This window comes from Cyprinus carpio, chromosome B15, assembly GCF_018340385.1.
Source record: "Cyprinus carpio isolate SPL01 chromosome B15, ASM1834038v1, whole genome shotgun sequence".
NCBI classification, from domain to species: domain Eukaryota; kingdom Metazoa; phylum Chordata; class Actinopteri; order Cypriniformes; family Cyprinidae; genus Cyprinus; species Cyprinus carpio.
The window spans coordinates 16,251,317-16,265,192 of NC_056611.1; the positions used below are offsets into that span (position 1 = coordinate 16,251,317).

The following is a 13,876-nucleotide window of genomic DNA, read 5'->3' on the forward strand; positions in this document are numbered from 1 at the left end:
CTTTGTTGCCATCCTCGCTGTTGTCCAGCCGCTGAGGGACTGAGAGGCTGAAAATGTGGCTTTTGTTTGTGTGGTGATTTGCGTACCATCTCCAAGACGATGCCGGAGCTGATCACTGAGATCCCTCGAGGCCTTGTGTCCGCTCCGCTGCTGCGCGTTTGTACCGTACGTGATGCAGAAACGGGAGGCACGGAGGAAGCAGACAGCATCCATGCTGAGCCTCAAGGACCCTCCGGCCTGTCACTGAACACGCTTTTGAAGTGAATATTTTAAGAGGTATATACTTTTTCCTTTTTTTAAACAACAGATTTAATTTCATGGCTACACGCTGAACCCGCTCGTCTTAATTTAATGAAGGGTGGTAATTAATTTAACCTCAGTCAGCCCACGGCTCAGAAGATTAGCCAGTCTGGATCCAGCAGTAGGCTATCTGCTTTGCACTGTGAACTAATATTTGAGATGTGACAATGAACTATGACTCTTTGGCAAAAGTAGGGATGGCAATCTTAAGAAATTGAACGATTCCTGAACTGTTCTATCAACGATGCTTTTAGTAGCACTTTTAATGAATGCATCTGGAAAAAAAAAAAGCCAAATGGTCAGATCAAATCATATTCCAACAAAACAGATAATAGAAAACAGAAAAACATTTTTTTATTTATTTATTATTTTTTTTTAGAAGTGATGTAAATGCAGTGCAACAATTGATTCTACATATATACCATAGAACAATTATAAACACAAACATTGGTTACATTTTATTCATACATTTGTTTTTATTCATCTGTTTATTTCGCTAATTGCTTATTAATCAGGCTACACAGTTCGCATTGTTTTTGATGAACCAAAAATTAATCAGGCTACACAGTTCGCGTTGTATGTTTTTGATTTACCAAAAGCAACTGGATCATATGATTGAAAATTACTTTTTTTTTTTCACTGCATAATTTTGCCTGAAGCAGGAGCATGTTTTAAATTAATTTTTTTTAATTGTATTTATTTTTATTTTGTTTTACTAGAACCCTTTCTCAGTTCCAAAACCTACTTATATATCAGTATCCTGTATCCCATCCAGTATGTTTGTTAAAATAACCTAATGTTTACATAGTTCTATAGTTCAGACAACATTTGGATAAAGAGTTGTATGTATAAGAATTAGAATCCTTTCTCATTTCCCAAACTTATATCAGTATTTTGATATATATGTTTAATAAAATAACCTAATATTGACATAGTTAAACTGCCGTACTTCCACGGTTCGGACAACATTAGGATAAAGAACTGTAGATAAGGTTGCCACAATAACTTTTGAGTTTGTTGATCAAATATTTCTTATCAAACCTGCTATGAATAAGAAGGCTTTCTCAGTTCTCAAACTTGCATACAGGCTATATCAGTGTCTGGATATATACGGTACAATAAAGTAACCTAGTACTGACCTAGTTCAACATCAGCTGCTTTACATCTGAGGTTCGGACAACGTTAGGATTAAGAGCTGTGTGGATAAGGTTGCCACAGTAACTTTTAGTCTACTTTTGACACACCCAGATACAAGCCAGACTCTTGTATTTCTCAACTGTTAATGTGAAATCCACTGCTAGCCCTTCAGACATACCCGAGTGGTTTTAGCGCTTATTCCACATCAGAATCAAAGGAAAAGTGTCATTTTTAGACAGTCACTCAAGTGCTGTGGTGCTTCACGTAAGTACTCTCATGAATGCATGCATGCAATCTAACATGATAAAGTGTTTTGTGAATGTGACAGCTCATTGTATTTGATTAGGTTCACAGAATAAAGATGTCGCCGTTGGTGCTGGGAGTCGGAGTGTGCTTAGCTGGGTGGATTGCTCTTTATGCTTTGCTGTGCTACACAAATGGCTCTTGTGGCTATGAATGGAACTGTCGGCTAGTTACACTATTCCATGGCATCCTTGCAGTCTGTATAACTGCTTACATTGGATACATAGATGGACCGTGGCCTTTCACCTACCCAGGCAAGATGTACTAAATGCTAATATATATATAATAGGGGTGTATGATATATAGAGGCTACTTAATGCAGCTCAGAGATTGCAATTGCATAATTAATGCTAAGAGATTAGTTTTTCAAATACAAAATTTCGAATATTAAAATATGAAACTAAATAAAACTAAAACCACCAGTAGTTGGTGGCAATTCAGTTGCTGTGTCCAAAATAGGTACTACATTTGATAAGTTTGCGACAGTAAAACGACTTACGATGTCAGTTGCTCCATTTCACTGCCATTTACAACTCTTTGGCATTATGGAATCTCAGTTGAAGTTGTAAGTCATCTCGCCTACTGTTTTATTAATATTATGAATTTGGACATACTACTTTTCTTCTCACGTGCTGTTTTTCGCTCTTAGTGAGGAAGTAGGCATATTCAGAGTTTCAGACACAGGAATTGTTTTAACAATCTTCTAATTATTATCTTCGTTCAGCTGGCTGATTTTATTAAGAAACAAAGCAAGTGGCAAAGCAGCTGTTTATGAATGAGTCATTGAATTATTCACTCAAATGATTTGTTCTAAATGCCGATTCAGTCAGTAACAAAACACCAGTGTTTGTTTCTCATAGATTTGTGTTTAAAACTATTTTGGTTGGTGAAATGAAGCCAAAACAGAAAATATTTAGTCTATAAATGTAATATAAATATAAAAATATAAATTATGTCTAAATGAAACTCGCATAATATTAACATCATGTTTATTGCACTGTTGTATTAAATCAATATCACATTTGCAATTATGCTGATATTTGGAGTGTTTTGTTTGGTTTTTGCAAAGTGAATGAAATATTCGACAATATCAGCTCACACAATGTCAGAGGATTAGTTCGCCGATTTCGCTAAAAGCTTTGTACTGTCAGTAGTACAAGTACATGAAAAATGTGTATTATTTTTCTGTTACCTACACAACGTTATTATCACTTTTTGATGCAAAATGCATCATCCAAAGGACTTTTGTTTTGACAAATCCAGGACTTTTGTGAAAACTAAATGTTTTATTTTTATATTTTTGAATTCCCGTTAGTGGTTGTTTTTGTGGGGTCGGGTGTATTATTGGTGATATATTTTCCTACCTTCATTCACCACCGCCTTTTCTCTTTTTTTTTCTTCTGGTCGTTAAAAAAAACTACATAGACATAGTTTCTACTACATAGACAGCTAACTTTTTTAAAAATCCTATCTTGCCAGCTGCAAATTAACCCAATAAAACAACACAATATTATCGCAGACATGTCGCACACCCCTAATATATAATGTTGTCTTATTAGCATTGCCATATTGTGTTTTTTCCTGACAAATGCTCAATTTTTACTATATGTTATTTGCAGGTACAAAGAACACCCCTCTGCAGATCACCGCTATGGTGGTCAGTCTGGGCTACTTTATCTTTGACATGGCCTGGTGTGTGTACTTCCGCACAGAGGGCCTGGTGATGCTTGCCCACCACACCATGAGCATCCTGGGTATTCTGCTTACTCTGTGGCTGGGGGAGTCGGGCATCGAGTCTTGCGCCGTGCTGTTTGGCAGCGAGATCACAAACCCCCTCCTTCAGACGCGCTGGTTTTTGAAACACTCCGGCCGCTATGACAGCTTCCTCGGAGACGTGGTGGACGTTCTATTCGTGCTACTGTTTGTGTTCATGCGCATTTTCGTGGGCGGCACCATGTTGTACTGTGAGCTGATCTCTCCGAGACCCAAGTTTATCATTAAATGTGGCGGTGTGGCCATGTACGCGCTGTCCTGGGTGTTCATGGTTGACATCGGCCGCTTCGCATACCGCAAATCCCAGCTCAAACACCAGCGCTGGATGAATCGCCGCAGGATGGCAGAGGTCAACGGGCAGGATGTGAAGAGAGACTGAAGGATCTCTCAGATCAGCGGGTCGGCCTCTCGTTTCTAACACTGGAGGGAAGAATGAGAATCAGAACAAGTGTACCAGCTAATAAATCTCTGCAGCTAATAGATGTTTACATATTTTTTAAAAGGATATCAGCCATTAATGTTGATTTCTGGTTGGTAATATACACATGAGAAAACATCCATGCTGTATCAGAGCTTTTAAACAGTCTTAATGTGTTTTTTTTTTGCCATTATGATTAACTCAAAATTCTTACAATCAAATCTAATTTGATATATTTGTACTCATAAGGAATGAAGTGTTTAAACTCTTACGTACTGGAAATATTTGATATTTTTGTAATTAGGAACACTACTTGTTATAAATTTTAATTAGTGATGTTGCTTTTAATTTTTTTCCATTAAACTTTTAGTACGTGGAATATTCAGAAATGATCATGAAACGCTACTAAATGTTTCTGGAAGGTTACTGAATGATTTGTGTGTGATTAATGACTTGAGTGAAAAAGTAAATCTTGTCTTTGAAATGTAACCATTTTTAAATTGAGACTGAGTGATGTCTTACAGGCTGTTTGCATCAATTATTTATCTGTTATGGTGATCTGACCACACCACTTGATAAATCAATAAACGTCGTCATCATCATCATCATTACAATAATGTATTTTAGGATGTTGTAATGTTGTTATTGATCAAGGAAAATGTATTAAAGTTTATTCAAAGTCATTGTGACTTTAATACACCTCTTCTGATTAATGTGATCAAATTCTGAATTACAAATTATTAATATATTGGGGTTTAATAACTGAAATCGAGGTCTTGGTGGTTTAACTGTTAAGAGATTGTAAAAAAAAGTGCTTTATATTTATATTTGTATATATATATTGTAAAGATTTTTTTATGAAAGTGTTTTGTTTTATTCAAGAGGAAATCTTTTAAGGAGATCTATAGATTCATGACTTTATTTTTCTTGTAAATAAGTAAACATATGCGCATCTTAAACGGTATATTATTATTATTATTATTATACAAAGTATAATGCATACTTAATATACTGAAAGTATAATTACTCAACAAAATATAATAATGTGCGTAAAAGACGTTGCAGTTTTGTGAGCGTCCACCACGTGGCAAGCTAACATAATACTTGAACGGGTTTTCTCACTCTAGGGCTTGACGTTTTTTAATTTAACCAGTGACTGCCTCACATTTTCCAACGGATTAAATAAACTGATTCAGCCAGCTGACTGTAAATCTAAAAATTATCGACTGTTACTTTAATTAAATCATAATATGACGAAAACAAAGCGAAAAGTGAACACCTTATCCGAATCACTATGGATACACAAATGTTTCCATTCAAAACAACTACGTTTCACTGTAATTATGAACAAAATACTAAAAAGCTTATACTAAAAGCTATCTAAAACTGCATTTACTGCACAGACTCCTTTTTTTTTAACATGTCCTAATATTTTATTTCCCACTGACTGGAAGCGTTTTCAGAGTTTGAGTGAGTCTTCGCGAAAAAGAAACTTTGAAGTAACGTTACCACCTTCACTCCAAACTGTAACCAAAACACTGACAGTTTCTCAAATTCCAGTGAGCCTGTCTACCTAGACAGCATTTTGGTGCACGTTGCTAGTCAGTTGAGCAGAGCGAGCTGGCGTGAACTGGGTTGAATCGGAAATGCTGTCCATGAAGGCGGCTCACTAGGTTTTGAGACGCAACCCCGCGGGAGACACGGCACATCTCAACTTTCTCCAGTCTAATGGACTGGAACCTACAACCTCTAAACTGATTTCACCGTGGACCCTCTCTTCCATACGAGCTCAGTATCATCTGGAAAACACTTGGGAAGAGCCACGCGAACTTTGTCGAGTGGTTTTGTTTATTTTGATGCTGAAGTGTTTTCGTCGCCGCTCCATGGAAACTCTCCGCGAGGTGACACGTGTATGAGTGTGTTTTTTTCCCTGTCTGGGTGACTGGGATTGGTGTGGATGCACACGGTTGTTCATTATTGTTGTTGGCAAAATATCGCGTCTCATTTTTGGAGTGGACGTTATTAGGCTGCTGTTAGCTTTAGCATAGCAAGGCCTCGTCTGCAGTGTGGGTTTGCGGTATTGCTGCTGCTGCTGTGTTGGCTGTGAACGTACACACATTCAGCATTAGGAAGCTCAAAAGTGTCAAAGGAGTGTAACTTCGAGCAGTTGGAAGTGTTTCGTCTTCACCTGGGAGCTGCTGCTGAATAAGAAGGTAAATTTACAGCTACACGATAACGGAAAATCACAAATTGTGAGTTATTTTGGTTTAATATTTTTTTACTGATCTTTACAAGCCTCCTGGCTTGTTACTATACCGTTAAAAGTAGCAAGTATAACGTTTTTTTTAATAACTATATAACGTTTTTGTGTACACAGAACATAATTAGTTTTGTTTTATATGTCAAAACTGCAATTATAGTAGAGGTAGGTGTTATTGTGTTAATGTTATTGTTGCAGGATTATTTTTTTGGTAAACAGCACCATTTCTCGAAGAACCAAATGTTTTTTGGGTTACTTAAGGATACTTGCAGATTGGTTTAAAAACAAAAACAAACATGTTGGTTCTGGAAAAATATGATGTATAAGTACTTTAAGGTCTTCAGTGTATATCATATGCTTTTATATTTCTAATATTTAAAGTCATCTGCTCATGGGTTGTTGTTTATGTTTATGATTGTATGGAATCATTGGGATTCATTGCTGTTTTGGTGCAACTTTTATAATAAATGTTATGTTTTTTTTTGTAAATAGTGTACCTCCTGGTCAGCACATCAAAATACGGATGCAACAGCCTCATGCAACATCAGAAACCGATGCCGCTCCTGATGCATCTGAAAATGACTATAGGATATAGGACGAAAAAAGGTTAAAAAAAAAAAAAGCCCAATGAGCGACACACGGTCCACAGTCACTGACAGGTATGGATGAGTTATGTTCGTGTTATGTGGACAAACTTGCTTCTGGTATGATTGATATACTTAAAGCAGACTTTTCAGCCTACATCTGTGTTAACTCTCTGTGTAGTGAACTGTATTGGACAGCATTGAGCTTGCATTGGTTTGCTTTTGTAATTACGTGTGTGGTGTGGTGTAGATTTATGGTCATGTCCGTTTTTTGACTGGTTTTGTGCTTTGCTTCCAATTTTGAAAACTGTGTTTCCTTTGACCAGTCAATGCATGTATGAGAATTTGGATGCACTCAAGTATGTTTCTGTAGGTTTGCAGGTGTGTTGTATAAATACATTATACAAATGCTGCGTGATCTGTCATGATGGTGTTGTTTTTTTGACCCGTATGTCTTTTGACCTATCAACAGTGAAAATTATTTAACTTAACAAGTGCAATTTAGCCATGATAAGCAGCTTTCATGGTGCCTATAGCACTTGAAAAGTCATTTATTGTGGCAACATTTTGACTGACAGCTTCTGTGGCATTTTGGGAGAGTTTGTTTTGAATATCAGCAAATGCAGTAGTTCATCTGGGGCTTTTTTGCCTACTGTTTTGTGAATCTCTCATATTCAGGCATGTTACTCAACTGATATACTGCTTTTTGCATACTATATAGTATCGAATTACTCATACCACTGGAGTACCTGTTTTATTTTAGCATTATTTTTATACTTCTTTTTTTATATGCATATTTTATATAAATATTTTATGTAATATTTTTAAAAAATATATTTTTATACTAGTTTTATATCTGAACCAGCATTTTTTTTCCAGTTAAGTTTTAGTACTTTTATGCTTTTCTCAGTTTAGTTAGCTTTAATGTTCCTATTCAGCTTTCATTTATTTTAATTTCAGGTTCAGTAGTTTTAGTACTTCAGCTTTAACTTATTTTATTTAATTTATTTGCCAAGGCAATGTCTTCTAATGTCTTTTTTAAGATTAAGATTTTCATTTAATATTTATATTTCAGCTGTTGTAAGCTATTTTCAGTAGTTTTAGTTAATAATAACAACACTGACTTGAACTGCTTTTTTTTGTGCATGTGCGAAATATGTACTTTTTGTGCATATATGTCTCTTAAAAAAAATTCGATTTTTCTGTTGCTTGATATGCTTTTTTAGCAATGCTGGCATCTTGAATTCTGCATCAACCGGTATCTTGCTTGTGTTTGGTTTTATTTGGTACAATCCTGCCATGTTGCTTACAGTTTATTATGCATTTCTTGTATAAATTTGATCAAAACTGTCTCAAATCTCATTTCAGAAGCCAAATGGCCACACAATAATAAGCCTAAAAGGTTTGCAGATAACGAGAATCTTGATCATTTTATATAGAGAAGTGGTTTAGAAGAAAACAATTATAATGTTGTATTTTTTTATTGTATTGTGCTGGTTCACAGCATTGCATATTACTTGGTTATTTCTTTTTAGACCAGAACACAAATCAAGTGAGAATTTTTGTTTAATTCCATCATTATGCCATTTGCTATTGATCATACTCAGACTTTTTCATAACAAGTGATTAGTGGAAACTAAGCCATGGGAAAGTTCAATAAATGTATCAATAACCACTATTTGCTCAGCCCTCACACATACTTTTCATTCATGATGGCTGAAAAAACGTCAGTCAAAGAGTGTTTTCTAATGGTAACCTCTCACAGGTCTTTGCCACTGACGTCACTGTGGAACAGCAGACTGGTTGTCTGTCTGGTCATCTCCGTGATGACAGATATGCTTTCAGTGCTGCAGGGATTGAAACACAAGCATCTGAAGGTAACTCTGAGGGAGATCTACCTTTCATTCCATCTAGTAGAGTAGCAATATCAGGACTGAACAGTTCTGGCCACCCAGGCCCAGTTGAAGATGATTGGTGTTCATCTCATCTGTTATCACTGCAGGTGATGCATTGTATGGCACCATGTATGTGGCTAATGCATCTTTTGTTACCTTCAGCCATGTGGCGTTCTGTTTTAATCCCAAGGTTATGCCAGTTCAAAGCCATTTGTTGTTTCTTTGTGTCTAGACTTCATTCGCTTTCACCCCTACACTGAAGAATGACATGTAAGATATAACAGGATATCCTGTAAGCAGATTGGTTAACAGCTTTTAAGTCTGTGAACCGCTTGTTTTACTTAGGCATTGTTCCTGTATTGTATTTAGGATTGAAGCAATAGTTTAGTGTAAAGCAGCATTTCAGATTACAGCTTTACAGGACATTGAAGGTATGCACTCAGAATTTTTTGTTTACTGTAAAAAATAAAAACAAAAACCTCATGATTTTTTTATTAGCATTCATTTAATTAGAATAGCAATTTCTTTATTACATGAAAATAGATTTACAAATCAATTATAAAATTTTATCATTTCCTATTTTTTTTTGAAGGCAAAATTTTTTTATAAAAAAGGAAATATTATTTATTTTTTACAATCTTGCTCATTAAAAACTTTTAAAATAGCTGTACTGCTACTGAGCTCTGATGCATAGCTTCACTAATGATATTTTGACTCTCTTAATACATTCTGAAATGACATGCATGTTATGGTCATTACAGCTGTAGCTCCATTAATAATGTAAGCTAGTTAGCATCAGTTAGCAATGATACAGTAATGTTTGTAGTTCCTTTTGGAGAAACATCATGAAGACATTATATAAAAAAACTTGGGTGTTGGAAAATAATCTTTTGACAACAAATAACCAAGCCTTTTTTTTTTTAACTGTTTTCATCGCTGGCTGCATGCAGCAATAACCCTACAGCAGAACATGCTGTTCAGTTCCCCACTGAATCGCTCGATTAGGGCGGTTCTTTTTAATGAATTAGAAGAACCAATCAGACTAATTAAACACAGCCCTCTACAGTCTGAATAATCAGCTAATGTGGTCATTGTTGTTTGTTGTGATTTATTCTAAAGCTGTTTGGGTGTTCCCCCTATGCAAACTAAATAGGAAAAAAACAACCAAAAATCATGGTTTCTTTCTCTCTCTCTGTATGTATATGTGTATATAGACACACACACACATATACACACACACACACAGGCCACATACATATATATATATATATATATATATATATATATATATATATATACGTGTATACATACATATATACATGTGTGTATACATATATACATGTGTGCATACATATATACATGTGTGCATACATATATACATGTGTGCATACATGTGTATATATACATGTATGCATACATAATTAAAATTAGTACATATATAATTATGATTTTTACATATGTGTATATATTTTATTATTTTGTGTAATTGCTTTTTAATTCGTTTTATTATTTTACATAACTATGTATTGGAGAAGGAAGGTTTAATTGTGCTAAATTGCTAGTTAGTATTGTAGCTGTCAGTATATAAATCTAGCTGCGTTGTGGTTAATTAAGCTGCTGTACAGGGTGTGCACGTACTGAGATCATGCAGAGCTCTCTTGAATCTCAGATTTTCAGTCCATTATTTCTACGCACAAAACCGGTCGGCCCACTCTAGCTTTAGATCATACTGTCAACACGAGGGCTGTGTTCTCCTGACACACGCCCAGCGCTTTCTGCAATACAAAGATTCATGGTTGAGTATTTTTGAAGCAGCGCGCTGATGTTTTGAGTATGATATTAGTGTGTGTTCATCCTTGTGTCCGTAGTGGGTGACAGACGCTCTCACTGGAGTGTAAATGAAGAGTGGGGTGGGCTGGCCTCACACCCTGCTGCCACTTTGGCATGCACACAACAGCTACTCCTTCTCCTCTCCGGTGCTCTTTCTGCACCAGATCTTTCTCAGTAAAGATCACCAGCCCCTGCTGAGGCACAACAATGTCTGACACCACCGATCCCCCCCCCCCACGTTCTCCCCTGCCCCCTCCACCTCCAGACAAATGGGCCTTTCACTACAGCACTGGGCCACACCTATATGCTCACCTTTACCTTGGGTGAAGCAGCTGAAAGTCTCAGAAACACACCTAGTTACTCCGTTGTCAGACGTAAATATGAGCATGTAAGCTTAGCAGCAGATGAGTCATCTGTCTTGTAAAAGCCCTCATTGTGATTCTGAGCTGAAATAGAGAAATTGGTTTCTTGTTGTCTTGATGGATACGGTGGAAATGGAAAGTTTGCAGATTGACATAGATGTTTGATGTTGGATTTGGACAAGAATACCAGTTTTGCCCTGTGGAAAATCTTAAAAAAAAAAAAATCACAAAAACACAAAATCATAGTTCGGAGGAAGGCTGGTCTGTGCGGGGTGGATATTCTGGTTTCTCTGGCAGTGTAGAAAATCTTAGTTGACAGTCACTAAACCCAGACCGCACTGTGAAATCAACTGAAAGTCTATGAATAGAAGAAACTCAGAAATCTCAGTCTCACGCAGAAGATAGCCATGAATGCACATTTTGTGTTACAAAATGTCCCTTTGGGAGTAATGCATATTGCATCAACTGGCAAGAAATGCATTTCACATGGCCATAAAATTAATTATTAATAAGTATGGGCAAGTTCTCCCTAAGGTTCAGGTATGGTGTTTTTAAAATTTTCAACACCCATTTAGTCAACACCCTTGAAATTTGAGGAAGGTGTTTTTCAGCTTAAAACCACATTTGGTTCTTATGGTTTTCATCAGTTAATGATCATATGCCAGCTGTATGATTACGGGAATAGCTTGATGAAGGTTTTTGTTTTAAATTAGCTGTTAGCATATAAATTAGCATATGTCATGAAAGACAACAAATATTTTGTCACATTGGGCAGATATTTGTAGTTCTTGTGCGTAATTATTGGGCGGACACATGAATATTTAAAAAAAAAAAAAAAAAGGTGATGAGTGGTGCTACTGTGACAACTTTTGCCAAGGGGGCCAGCCACGTAATTCTTTTCGTTCCATTGACTTCCAGTCATACTTGTATGCATGCAAAGAAATTTTGTATTTCGCTGTGTTCCAAAGATCAAGTTTGGTGAACTCTGCTCTGCAAATTCAAATCACATGAAGATGTGTGAATGGTAGATCAACCTGAGCTCTTAGCTGAATTAAAAAAACACAAAATTTAAAGGGATAGTTCACCCAACAATGAAAATTGTCCCACGATTTACTCATCCTTAAACCGTTTCATGTGTATATGACTTTCTTCTTTCAGAAAATACAATAAGAGTTATATTAAAAAAGTCCTGGCTCTTTTAAGCTTTATAATGGCAGTGAATGGTGGTTGAGATTTTGAAGCCCAAAAAAGTGCATCCATCCATCATGAAAAGAACTGGTATAAAGGTCTTCTTAAATGAGTCAATGCATTTGTGTAAGAAAAATAACCATATTTAAAACTTTATAAATCGTAATCTCTAGCTTCCACTAACTGTCATGCGTTCATGAGAGAGGGGCATTACAGTGAATGACGTAGGACATAACAATAGCTTTGCTTTGATTGTATTAAAAAGTACATATTTTTTGGCTTTAGTAAAATGAAAATATAAAATCTTTTTTTTGCAAACAGCATGTTGTCTATAAATTTTCAGGCTTATTTTCTCACAGGCTCACAGAGTAATGGGTCTTTATACATGAGAGTATATAGTTGCCATTGCCACTATATTTTAGGAGAGGGGTCACTAGCAAGGGGTCAGCATATTTAGACACCTATGGCATCAAAACAGTTGAAAACCTCTAATTTATACAGGAAGTGGGTGTCCAACTGACATGTCAAACAAGCATGTTTGTCTGAACATCTTCACATTAACTTTCACTGTGAGAACATGCAACCATCAAAATGAGATGGTGTTTGCAGATTATTTTAGATACAGTACTTTTCCCCATATTTTATAAGCAAAAATGCAATATCATCTTGTGTACGGCTTCAAATTATTGTGTGTGTATATTTTTTATTATTATTATTTTTTATTTTTTTTAATTCACTGTCGTTTACCATGTAAACTTCAACAAATCAATTCTGGTAACTAGGAAACAAAATTTGTTTCCCGACATAAAACTCTACACCCTGTCTCCTGAAAGATATGTAAGTTTTAATCAATCAGATGGATGCTTTTTACTGTAAACCATGCTTCAGATGGTCCAGGAATTATCCTCTGTACTGGGACAGAGTACTAGTAGTTTTTTTGTGACTATAACAGATGTCAATAAAGAGCTCTAAAATTTGGATTCCTAGCAGTACAGCAAATGCCAGCCGAGTTTGGAGAGTTCTTTCACAGGGTTTGTTTGAACATAGATTCCCCTATACACCCTGGCAGCGAGTAGGAAATGTGGAGCTGCAGCCAATAGCCCCCTGGCTGTTGAGAGGGGGAGGGACATTGACCGAGGGTTTGCAGTGTTGTGATGTAGATGTTAATGCTTGCATGCACTCGTCGATACCAAAACGCACGAAAGGTGCAAGTTTTTACCAATGGTACGATGCAAGAGGACATATGTGGCTGGTCACATGACATTGAAGCTTGCTGCCAGTGTTACTTTCAACATCAAAATGAACATCTAATATTCTCTGTTCCCTGTGCCATATCGTTGAGGTCTGATATATTCCTTCTCCATTTGCAGTCTTGGCTTATGCAATCTCTGGCCTTCTGTGCCAATTGGAGACCAGACTGCTGTGCTGTATTTTCTCCGGTGCATTAAGCTGTGACTGAAAAGTGTGGGGAGAGAGAGACGACTGCCTCTCTGCAGAAGGCGACTGGATATGATTTATTCGCCTGTCCTCTTCTCCCTCACGCTGTGTGGATGCTTAAATCTTATGTAGTTTCTGGGGCAGCGTGGCAAGGCAGGCACACTGGGCCGAGATTAATCCTTTGTGTTGCGTGCTTTACTGCTGTGAGATGCTATGACAGTTGGCTGCAGGATTAATGTGGAACTGATGCACTAAAAAAAAAAAAAGATTTTCTATATAGTGTTTTGAAAGAACTTGGTCATTCGGGAACATTAAAGAAAAATGAAGGATAAATACAAATTATAGATGCAGTTCACTGCAAGTCTTTTTTGTCTTTTTACTCTTTTGTT

General features: G+C 36.4%; 1 protein-coding gene across 8 annotated transcripts in view; it reads left to right on the forward strand.

Annotated features, from left to right (window-relative positions):
• The first annotated feature begins 1 nt into the window (after position 1).
• LOC109104317 (rho guanine nucleotide exchange factor 12-like) overlaps positions 2–13,876 on the forward strand; it is a 60,867-nt gene continuing 46,992 nt past the window's right edge. For 3 of the 8 annotated variants that reach the window (XM_042739469.1, XM_042739474.1, XM_042739471.1), the window contains exons 1-2: positions 5,414–6,144; positions 6,684–6,850. In XM_042739469.1, the coding sequence (XP_042595403.1) occupies positions 6,819–6,850 (32 nt within the window). In that variant the 5' untranslated portion in view covers positions 5,414–6,144; positions 6,684–6,818. Of the gene's footprint in view, positions 277–669; positions 1,702–1,783; positions 1,995–3,359; positions 6,145–6,683; positions 6,851–13,876 lie in introns of those variants that run through there. The other 5 variants (XM_042739473.1, XM_042739475.1, XR_006156560.1 and 2 more) reach the window with 4 other exon arrangements.